Source organism: Amblyomma americanum, chromosome 5 (assembly GCF_052857255.1).
Source record: "Amblyomma americanum isolate KBUSLIRL-KWMA chromosome 5, ASM5285725v1, whole genome shotgun sequence".
Lineage (NCBI taxonomy): Eukaryota > Metazoa > Arthropoda > Arachnida > Ixodida > Ixodidae > Amblyomma > Amblyomma americanum.
The window spans coordinates 32193648-32205900 of NC_135501.1; the positions used below are offsets into that span (position 1 = coordinate 32193648).

Consider the following 12253-nt stretch of genomic DNA (forward strand, 5'->3'; position numbering starts at 1 on the left):
ATTCTATTCACAAACACGCCTGATTCATATTTTTTATTCGCGTTGCAACTTTCGGTAGGAACGAATTCATTATTGCAAATAAAAACGGGTTATTTGCCCTGTAATCGCGTGCTCTGTACTGTAATTACTTTAAAGCAGCGTATTTTCACGTTACCCTCCACGGCAATGTTGGTGCTGTTTAACATGTAGCGAAATTAGTTGGTTTGATTCTGCTTCCGAGCAGTTCAGAGCTGCGCTGCAGATGCCGCATGTGAGTTAAATAACCTCTGCGTATGAGCTCTTAGTTATCATGAATTTAAATTCAGTCCAGCATTGAAGCAACTGCTGCCATGTTAAATGTTCTGCCACTGCCTGTTTTCGGATGCAGTAGGTTCGTAGCGAAGCGCAGAGTCGAAGCAAAAACCCATAAAGATTGTAGTGAAGCATCAGTGAACGAATTAGAGTTTGTAATGAGAGGCATCTTTGGGAATTCATAATATAAGCAACATTAAAAACTCGCTTTAAAAATACGTCCGCTTCAGCACCACATTATTGCATTATTTCAAACTAACTACTTCTGGGCTTGGTAACGCGATGTTGTTGTTTCACTGGAAAGCACGCTGTAAGTTGCTTCAATTAGCTCGTACCCAAATTTGTATCCCAGATGCCTGTGGCCCTCACACTGCCGGTGAATGGCTGCTCTTGAGAAAGGGGCTCTAATAAAGTTGCGGCATGCCTATGATATTGAAGCACGCCGCTTCACGAATAGTGTCTAGCCTAGCAAGGACTTTTTAAATGCGCTTTGTAGAAGCTGAGTCATCTGTAGTTAAAATTTGAATTTCAGCGTCTTCGCTCCTTTCCCTCTCCTCTCGTCACTTTTTGCATGCTGGAAGGTAGGCGCTCCTTTGCCGACCCCCCTCTGGGAGCGGAGCTTCCCGAACCGCCGGAGCTAAGCGGCTTATTGGCCGCGGCCACGATAGCAGCCTGACGTCTGAAAAAATCTAACCAGTGGCCACCTCTCACCTTGTCTACGCAGATGCGGGGAACGGAGGAGGGTGCGAGCATGAAAAAATCGTGGGGAAGGGCTCGTCAACTTTGACGCGCAATTGTGGGTCGTCTGCTGCGTGTAGAAGAGTATTAGGCTCGGGTTTTCATGGCAACACAGTACAGTGATTAAGTGAGTTAATGTGTTCTCCTCGGAAGGCGTTTCAGAGCCCCTTTAAGCGGCGCGGTTTCTACAATTTTTTTGCATTTCTTTGTTCTGTTCTGCCGTGTTATTGAATGCGAAGAACTTGCAAAAATCAGATTTTTAATTATATACATGCTTAATGTGTTTTGAAGAGGTTCAATCACAAAATTGAGAATTTATTATTGATGGGCATGCTGTAAAATCTTTTCGTTCCATTGAGAAACTATTTTTTTGGATGCATATTTCTGAACTGATGCCTAATGAGCTCAAACAAGTCTGGCAAAGCAGGTTTATTTTACTCGCGAACACAGGCTGCGGGCACGCAGTAGACAGACAGACACACAGACAGACAGACGGACGGACGGACGGACGGACAGACAGACAGACAGACAGACAGACAGACAGACAGACAGACAGACAGACAGACAGACAGACAGACAGACAGACAGACAGACAGACAGACGGACGGACGGACGGACGGACGGACGGACGGACGGACGGACGGACAGACGGACAGACGGACAGACGGACAGACGGACAGACGGACAGACGGACAGACAGACAGACAGACAGACAGACAGACAGACAGACAGACAGACAGACAGACAGACAGACAGACAGACAGACAGACAGACGGACGGACAGACGGACGGACGGACGGACGGACGGACAGACGGACAGACAGACACAGACAGACACAGACAGACACAGACAGACACAGACAGACACAGACAGACAGACACAGACACGGACGGACGGACGGACAAACGGGTGGGCAAGCAGGCAGGCAGGCAGGCAGGCAGACGGACGGAAGGACGGACGGATGAATGATAGCTGATAGGTAGGTAGGTAGGTAGGTAGGTAGGTAGGTAGGTAGGTAGGTAGGTAGGTAGGTAGGTAGGTAGGTAGGTAGGTAGGTAGGTAGGTAGGTAGGTGGGTAGGTGGGTAGGTAGGTAGGTAGGTAGGTAGGTAGGTAGGTGGGTAGGTGGGTAGGCAGGTAGGTATGAGGCCTTACCCTTTGTAACGGTCGGGCACCACTAGCTTGGGCGCCTGAATCAAAAGGAGATACAAAAGCAAAAAATGGGGTAACAACGAGAAGACGAAAGCGCGGAAGAGAAAAAACACGTAAAGGCTAAAGCAAGGAGGGTGGTGGGGGGTGGGGGGTCGCTCATCGACCTCGTTCACGTCCTACTCTGCGGTTTCTCGCGGTCGGACCACCAAAGAGGTAGTCGACGCTTGGTTCGCAGCACCCCTTGCTCTTGTCCTTGGAGCTGTCTCCATTGTCGTACACTGCAGGGCCATGAAACCCGAGCACGTGTGGGAATGTGGTGCCCTCTGTCGGCATCGGGTGAGGTCTCTGCCACATCACCAGGTGCTAGATGGTATCCGCATTGCCACATGCTCGGCATGGTGCTGCCCGTGCTTTTGGTGTTGTATCGAAGCGACGGCGGTACACCAATGTGTGCAGCGCTCCGGCACGGGCCTCACACAATAATGTGCTACCCATGCCGTTTCCAAATATCTTTTCGGTTCCAACGCTGCTCTTGCACTCGCGGTACACAACTATTGTCGGTTTTTCGGTGAGCGCCTGTAGCATTGCTTGTTTCCTTGATCCAGGACCCGTCTCCTTGCCTCATGTTTCCACGCCGTTGCTGATTTGGTATTTATGGGTGCCTAGAAAGGGCCATACTTTCCTTCTATTATGTGGAGGCGCTTCACCCATGTCGTGCGTAGGCATGTCGCAGCGAGGTATTCAAATACGCGTCTTGCCCATAGGTCGCGGCTCATGAACTGGAGTCGACCACGGTACTCTAGCTTGCTGCATGCCTCTTTTGCAACCAAGCTAAACCCTACAATATCGCCTTGGATGGCTGCATTGGCCACACGTCCGTGACATCCGACCACAGTGCGGCCGCCCTCTGTTAGCGCTCTAGCCAATTCCTGGTGGCTGATGGGAGGCACACCACCGCGTTGGCGAACGTGAGCCCTGGGACGTCAGCGAGCTTGCATAGGTTGCGGACCATAATGTACTGGTGGCACACCCACAGGCACAGACATCGGAGGATGCATTGCGCTCGGAGTGCAGATTGACGGAGTTTGGCCTCGTGCAGCTTGAACATGTCGATCTCAGCGCAGAAATTTATGCACAGGTATTCGTACGATGTATCGACTGGCAGGGGCTCTTCATTGAACGTTAGCGACAGCTGTTGAGTCGCTTCGCCTGCCATCTGAACAACCATGCATTTTCGTTGCTTGAACTTGAGGCCAAGGCTTCCCAGCCCCTCGGCACTAACGTCGATCATTTTTTGTACGTCCTGTGGGGTTTCTCCAATAATTACCAGGCCGTCAGCAACGGCAAGACCCGGCAGTCGCCGGGAGTTCTGAATTCCTCTGGTGCTGTACCTAATGCCAAATCCCAGCTTTGCCTGCAGGAGTGCGTTTTCCATCCCGTACACATACAGCATATAGAAGAGGGGAGACAGTGGGCATCCCTGCCGAAGACCCTTGTGGAAATAGACCCGTTCTGATTGCACCTTGCCAAATAAGGCTGTGACTGCTTTTTCCCGGTACAATCTCTCTATCGCATCAAGGAGTGGTGGTGCCATCCCCAAAGTACCAAGGCGGTGGAAGAGAGATTCGTGCGGAACGTTATCATATGCCTTTTCAACATCCAGAAAGCAACAGATGAGTCGCCTGCCATCCTTCCTGGCGATGTCTATGCAGTTCGTGAGAGTTTGTCTTCTAATCGTCTGCCCGGAAGAAACCCATTCTGAAGCTCCGTTAGGACGTGCGCTGATTCTCCACTAGTCGCCATCTGTTAGCGCTCGCGGCTCCATGGACTGCGGGTCGCGTCAGTGCCACGCGTAGAAGGCGTATTTGCTTCTGCCGTTGATGCACTCCATCACCTAACGTATTTGGGTGTGCGCTGTGCACCACTACTCGATTTTTCTTCGAGTAGACCGTGCTGCGGTTACCTGACGTCATTGTTGCTCGTTAAGGTGACACCCAAGGGTAGTCGACCAGGTAGGGCGCGGATTGGAAGCCGGTACTCATAAGGAGATTTCTGCGGTGGTGTGTCGTTTGTTGCTATATTTTCCGTGCGCTACCATGTATGGTATTTTCAGGGGGAAAGCCTTTAATGGCTTATAGTTGTCTGTCCGTCCGCGAAGTCTGTCACACTATAACTGTCAATCGAATGAGGTCTACACTTTAATAAAAAAATCATTGTTCACAGTGCGATTCGAACCACCATCCTTCCGTTCCGCAGCCAAGAGTGCTAACGGCTACGCTACTTCCTGCTAACGCTTATGACGTTCTCCTGGTGCTGGGCAACATTTTCTTTCTTTTTCTCTGCCCACACTAATGTATGGGCAGCGTAAGGACGCTGGAGAGTATTTGCGGAAAGGCGTCGAATCAGACGGACGCTTCGTGTGTCTCCAGCATTTCAGATTTACAAACATTTGTGTACTTAATCAACATATTAACCACACATCAGGGACACAAGCCGCAACACCGCGCTAATGGCTTTCGCCTCACCGCACTTTAGCTCAACAAAGCGCCCCCGATTTTTTTTTATGCATCAGGTTGTAGATTTACTGATTTGACTCGATGGTGTAGTGATTAGCAAGCTAACTGAAGGCTGTCCATGCGAAGCGCCCGTTTTATATGACCAGTACGTCTTGTGCATCTATGCGCTGAGCTTGTCATTGTTCCCATTAAACACATTTTGTGTAAGGAAATGTAAGCACGAACGCTACAAAATTGCTTTTTCCACACTTATGGCAAAGGGATCGGCGGTGTAAAGAGCTGAGCGTAGTATCCTTCTGCTCTTGATAACTGCCTGAACGATTTTACTACATTCTATGACACTTGGCCAAACGGCTACGCGACGATGTCGTACGCGCCAAGAGCTTCCAAATAACATAAAGACGACTTCAGGCCTCAGACTATGTGAATGTGCTGTGCTAATGCTTATTCAAGGTTTCATAAATTATGCTAAAATACGCTTCTCTGTGCAGATCGCATAAATCATGAAAAACTTTCTTTTCTGTTAGCCCAGGGACTCGGAGACTCAGTTCAGTTCACAATGATAATTTATTTATGTAATGGCGTATCACCATGCAAGCGACAACAAATGCTTATTTCCGGGAAGTGCTTTATAGCCTGCAGAAAAGAATTAAAAGCGCATTTCAATTGGAACTGCATGCTGGCCATACATCTATTGCTCGATGTTCAATAAGAAGTTTCCTTTCCGGCAGAGCACCGAGACAGTAGTGATGGCATTAGCGCGTGCTAGGCGCCTGAACAATTAACGTGAATCTCAAACTAAATGTCATGATCAGCGCATCAATTTTATTCTTTCATAACGCAAAGAATTCCTGCAGCACATCCCCCCTGCGGAAGTATGCTGGGTAGTGGTTATTAAGTGCCCGAAGGGCAGTAAATCGCGGCTATATGACGCGCGGTCGTGGGGTGTCCGCAGCCCTTCAGTTCCTAGGAAACGCCTGCACCGCGGCGCCGGAAAATGGCTGCATCGGAGAACGGCTCTGGATTCTGGTCTGTATTACTGCGAGGAGGGGGCGCAAGTTTATGAAGAACCACCGCATTTGATGCAAAAATAGAAGGATTACCAAACACAAGAGAGTTCCAATAAAGGCCGGTCATTTCTTTAAGAGTACCGCTCGACACATCGAGGCTTGCCGGCTTGTCATTCGCATAACTGGGCGGAGCGGCGGATCAAGCGAAAATCAGAGCACGTGTTTCATATACGCATATTCCGGCTTGTTTTTCGGCTGCTTTTGATTGTGACCAACATGAATTGTCTAACTAATGTACAGCACTGCTGTCTATAAGGCCTTCAATCCATTAGACTTAACGCATAAACTTCCGGTAAAAGTTGTTTAAGATATTTTAGGCTCGGAAATTCACTTCGTGCTTCGTTTGCGGTGGGTGCCAACCAAGAGTGCGGAAACCTACCTTGCCATTTGATTGATTCCTCGCCAAAGAAATAAAAACATCCCATGTTCAATCTAGTCTAACCAATGCTTGCGCTCGGCTGCTAACCCTAATGACGCGAGTTCGATCCGGACCGCGGCATTTGAATTTCTATGGTGGCGAAATTTTCGAGGCCCGTGTACTGGGCGATGTCAGTGCACGTTAAACAATACTAGCTGATCCAAATTTCCAGAGCCATTCACAACGGCGTCCCTAATAGTCGGAATCCCTTTGGGACGTTGAAATCCCCTAAACCAAACAAAACTGTGCTCTACGCTTAAGAATAACTGTACCTCGCGTTCGGAAGGTGCTGGGTCCGATCCCCAGTGATACCGGGTACCCACCGGGATGAAATGCTTGGGAAAAGGGTCGACCAAAAAGTTGAGTTGACGGGCCAATGATTCGTTACGCCGTCAAAGAATCCTAAACCCGAACATGCGGTAAACGTCCACTCGTGGCCCTTTTTTAACCGGAGCGGCGGCCTTGTAATAGACCATCCGTCTCTCATTCGGGAGGTGCTGGATTCAATCCGCAATGCCGCCGGGTACCAAATAGTCTTCTAGTGGGTAGATTTCCTTCGGCCTGGTGCTAGCCTTTTCTGGGGTGGAATGCTTGGGAAAAGGGTCTTAGATCAAACCGTTGCGTTGACAGGCCAGATATTCGTTCCCCCGTCAAATAATCCTAAATCCGCCTCATGCGGTACAAACGAGTGGTCGTTTTTTAACCGAAGCGGTAGCTTTGTGGCAGACCATCCGCCTTGCAATCGGCAGGTGCTGAGTTCAATCCCCAGAGCCGCCGGGCCCCAGCAGTTCTAGTGGGTAAAGGATTTACCCCGGCCTGGTGGTGGACTTTACTCGGGTGCAATACTTGGGAATAGGGTCCTTGCCCAAACCGTTGCGTGGACGCGCCGGTGATTGGTTGCGACGTAAAGCAACCATAAATCAGCCTCATGCGATAGAAAAAGAGTGTCTGTTTTTTAAACGAAGCGGCAGCTTTGTGGCAGACCATCCCCTTTGCAATCGGCAGGTGCTGAGTTCAATCCCCTGAGTCGCCGGGTGCCCAGCAGTTTTAGTGGGTAAAGGATTTACCCCGGCCTGGTGCTGACCTTTTCTCGGGTGCAATACTAGGGAATAGGGTCCTTGACCAAACCGTTGCGTTGACGCGCCAGTGATTGGTTGCGACGTAAAGCAACCATTAATCAGCCTCATGCGATAGAAACGAGTGGCTGTTTTTTAAACGAAGCGGCAGCTTTTTGGCAGACCAACCGCCTTGCGTTCGGGAGGTTCTGAGTTCAATCCCTAGTGCCGCCGGGAACCCACCGGTTCCCTGATGGTACAAGATTTCCCTCTGCCTGCAGCTAACCTTTTCTGGGGTGAAATGTTTGGGAATAGGGTCTTCGCCCAAACCGTTCCTTTGGGCCAGTGATTCGTTACGACGTCAAGCAAACGTAAATCAGGTTCATGTGGTAGAAACGAGTAGCCGTTTTTTAAACGAAGCGGTAGCTCTGTAGCCGACTATTCGCCTTGCTATCATGAGGTGCCGGGTTCAATACCCCAAGCCGCGGGTGCCCTCCAGTTTTTTGATGAGTAAAAGATTTCCCCCGGCCTGGGTCTGGGCTTTTCTGGGGTGAAATGCTTGGGAACAGGATCTACGCCCAAACCGCTACGTTGACGCGCCAGTGATTTGTTACGATGTCAAGCAACCCTGAATCAGCCTCATTCGGTAGAAACGAGTGGCTGATTTTTAAACGAAGCGGTAGCTTTTTGGCAGACAATCCGCCTTGCAATCGGGACGTGCTGGGTTCAATCCCCAGAGCCGCCGAATACCCACCAGTATTCTGATGGGTGCAAGATTTCCCCCGGGCTGATGCTGGCCTTTTCTGGGTGAATTGCTTTGGAATAGGGTCTTCGCCAAACCGTTGCGTTGACACACCAGTGATTCGTTACGACGTCAAGCAACCCTAAATCAGCCTCATGCGGTAGAAACGAGTATCCGTTTTTTAAACGAAGCGGTAGCTTTGTGGCAGACCATCTGCCTTGCAGTCGGGAGGTGCTGGGTTCAATCCCCAGAGCCGCCAGGTACCCACCAGTTTTCTGATGGGTACAAGATTTCCCCCGGCCTGGTGCTGGCCTTTTCTGGGGTGAATTGCTTGGGATAGGGTCTTCGTCAAACCGTTCCGTTGACGGGCCAGTGATTCATTACGACGTCAAGCAACCGTAAATCAGCCTCATGTGGTAGAAGAAATGAGTGGTCGTTTTTTAAACGAAGCGGTAGCTTTGTGGCAAACCATCCGCCTTGCTTTCGCGAGGTGCTGGGATCAATTCCCAGTCCCAACGGGTACCCACCAGTGTTCCAATGGGTGCAAGATTTCCGCCGGCCTGGAGCTAGTGTTTTTTGGGGTGAAATTCATGGGAAAAGAGAGTTTGACCAAACATGTGGGTTGACGGGCCAGCAATTCGTTCCGGCATCAAGCATTCCTAAACCCGCCTAATGCGGTAGAAAAGAGTGGCCTTTTTTAAGCGAAGCGGTAACCATCTGGCTCGCATTCGGGAAGTTCTGGGTTCAATCCGCAGTGTCACCGGATGTGCACCAATTTTCTAGTGGGTACAAGATTTCCCTCGGCCTGACGCTCGGCTTTCTTTTCTGGGATGAAATGCTTGTGAAAAAGGTCTTCTACCAAACTGTTGCATTGCCGAGTAAGAGATTCATTCCACCGTCAAACAATTCTAAATCTGCCTTATGCGGTAGAAACGAGTGGCCCTTAACATTAGCGGTAGCCTTGTGGCAGACCACCCGCCTCGCATTGTGGAGGTGCTGGGATCAGTCCCCTGTGCCGCCGGGTTACCCGACAGTTTTCTGATGGGTACAAGATTTCCCCGGCCTGGAGCTAGCCTTTTCTAGGGTGAAAGGCTTGGGAAAAGGGTCTTCAACCAAACAGTTGAGTTGACGGGCCAGCGATTCGTTCGGCCGTCAAACAAATCAAATCCGCCGCGGGCGGTAGTAGGCCGCTTGTGGCATTTGGGAAATACGTTTTGGTATTTCCGGAATGCATACATGGCTTGTTGATTTATTTAATTTTTAATTGTTAAATTCTACTTGTAAAGGAAGGAACTGAAAATATATCGATTTCATTGAACTTACAGCACGAAGTCTACCGGCGGAAGGTGACGCGGCACTCACTGACTGTACCAGTGTCCCCGGAAGCTGTGCGCTTGAATGCGCTTGCGGCTGAGGACGAAGTTACGGAGATCCAGCGCAAACAGGACACAGTAAAGCCGTGCCGCGCAAGCAATGGTGGTGGACCCTTCAATACGCGACACCTGACCCGACGTTATTACTTGTCACTATTACTGATCCAAACATGGGCCAGCCTTCTCTCTTTTGGGTTCTTACCGGCAATACAGGTAGGTGGTGGCAAGCAGAGTTTGAGCCTTATTAACCACTTCTGAGGCCAGAGCTGTACGCACGTCTAATATTTATAGAAATGGTAGAAAAGTCCTCACAATTTCTCTAGAAATTGAAGGACACCACTTTAAATCCGTTTCGTACATTGCAGAGAGGAACACAATGCAGGGAAACTCTTTGAAACGGACGAAGAAAAGACGGACACCACCACGTTGTACTGCAGGGTGTTGTGGACCTCACTGCCGTGATTTACTAATTAGCCCGATGAGCCACGCTTGTCCATTCTTTTCATAAAAAGAGCTCTGCTTACTGCTTAAAAAATACTGGTTAAAACGACCTCACATGCGATTTTCGCGAATTGGTAAAGCGTCCCCGACTTTCCGAAGGGGAACGCTATCGTATGCAGGTTCGAACAAGAAAACAATCATCCTACAGGGTCGTTCAAAATACGTGCGCACACGGCGACACGTGGCCGCGCTCCGCGGAGCGTCACAGCGCCTTCGCGCATCGAAACAATGTGGCGCAGGAGCACAGGAGACAGGAGGAGGTGTTTCGTGTCGTCTGCTACAGTGCGGAAGCGCCCCCCTTACAAAACACGCGGTCAACAAGCCGGCCGACTGATTCGCCGCATAGCGAACCGCCGGGCTGGCCTCCGCGAGATACACACAACTCGGCTCACCCAGGCTTACGTCATAAGCCGCGCCACATATGCCCTTCCATACCTACCCCTCACACAGATGAAGAGAGACCGGGTAAATGGGCTCCTGCGAAGTTGCACGAAAACGGCTTTACGTCTTCCCCCCAGCACATCAAACGAACGACTCTTCAAACTCGGTGTCCACAACACCTTTGAGGAACTCACAGAAGCTACCTTTACGGCACAAATATCCCGCCTATTCAATTCAGAGGCTGGCAGCACTTTACTCAACCCAACTACACACCCTATCGAGGGGGTCCTCTTTTCTCCTATCATCCACTCTAACCTCAACGTGCCCCCCGTACCCAAGAACATGCACCCAGAGCGGTACAGGGACCGCGATGAGTTCACAGTATGGCAATGACCATGAGGTGGTCTACGTGGACGCTGCGGAGTACACGTCAGGCTCCCGTATGGCCCTGGCGGTAGCCGACAATCAAGCAAAACTTCTGTCTGCTAGCTCAATCATCACCAATTCTACAACAGAGGCAGATGAGGCAGCCATTGCGCTTGCTCTCATTTCTACATCTGCCACAAAGATTATCCCTGACTCTAAATCTGCCATTCTCAACTATTCCAATGGCTACATATTCCGCACTGCTGCTCCTTTACTACGCTTCTGGCAGCCCTGACGCCCTATAATCCTCATCTGGACGCCAGCACATGCTGGCCTCCCTGGCAACGAGGAGGCTCGTTCCTTAGCCCGAGGGCTCATATTCCAGGCGAGAGTCGAGCCCCTTGTACGGGCCCAGGAGCGCTTGCTTTCCTTCCGCGATATTCTCTCGTACTACCGGGAAAAACGAAGACAGTACGCACCCCCAGCCCCATCCCTCACCATAGCGCAGGCCGCAGACTGGCGACGACTACAAACTCGGACTGCTCCATACCCCATAATACTACATGCCCGATACCCAGACCAATTCCCCTCGTCATGCAAACGTTGAGGCAAAACCAGGGGATTTTCTACACACACTGCTCACATGCCCCACCTTCCCTCATCCCCCATCACCGACCGTAGCGGAGTCTTACGGGGAGACTTATGACAGCAACTTCTTATGACCAGTGCTCTGAGGATTGCTTTCCAAGGGCTATCCTTCGCTTTGTAGGGTGCCTACTCACAGTGAGGGAGCATCCAAGTGCCATGTAGGGCGCTTCGCCTCCACCATTTACATCATCGTTGGGAATAAAAGTTTCCACCACCACCAGTAGACGTAGATTGTGCTCCGTTCCCCCCCCTCCTCCCAACCAGAACACTGTTCTGGTTAACATCTCTGCCTTCACTCTTCCTCTTTCTCTCTCTCTCCACTACAGCGTCCCTCCTAGCTTTAGTCGCTTTGGAAAGTGTAACCACCAACACTATTTTCGTCTTTTATGCTTTACACAGTTTCATTGCTTGAACAGCTCTGTGCGGCTGTATAATCGACATCTTATCTGTCATTTTTGTCACTCTGCAGATGTATAATAAATAAAATTACATGTGGAATGTCACCATTACGCTGAGGATTTACAGCTACGTTTCGGCTTCAGTGCGCCCCGTTAGCCCAAGTTACGCGCAGCTTGAGTGTACGTGCTTCTGTCAGACTTCTGCTTTGTGTTGCGTCCGTATTGGGCTGTATGATTGTCGAGCATGAAGTTTCATCAACTAGCTCAATTTGCTAACTCTGTGTAGTTCGACGTCCTAAGGGAGGCAATAAATTTGGCCACTTTCACAAAGCCCCCGTGGTGGCTAGAAGGTAATGGTGCTTGGCTGCTGATCCGAAAGATGCGATTTCGATCCCGGCCACGACGATCGCAGTTCAGTGGAGGCTAAATGCTAGAGGCCAGTGTACAGTGTGATGTCAACGTCCGCGGAAGGACCTCCTGTGGCCCAAATTATCCGGATTCTCCCATTACGGACTCTCTCATAGCCTGGGCCGTTTTGGGACGTTAAACAATTTAACACCAAACAAAAACAATTATCTTTTTTTCCAATTCTGCACGCAGAGCAT

The 12253-nt window shown here is 50.2% G+C and overlaps 1 protein-coding gene across 3 annotated transcripts in view; it reads left to right on the forward strand.

The window, feature by feature from the left end:
* Positions 1-12253, forward strand: part of LOC144132368 (riboflavin transporter 2-like) — a 73228-nt gene that overhangs the window by 32826 nt on the left and 28149 nt on the right. For 2 of the 3 annotated variants that reach the window (XM_077664722.1, XM_077664721.1), the window contains exon 3: positions 9307-9567. The exons of the other annotated variant lie outside the window; for it this stretch is intronic. In XM_077664722.1, coding sequence (XP_077520848.1) covers positions 9307-9567 — 261 coding nt within the window. The remainder of the gene's footprint in view (positions 1-9306; positions 9568-12253) is intronic. 3 annotated transcript variants of the gene reach the window in all.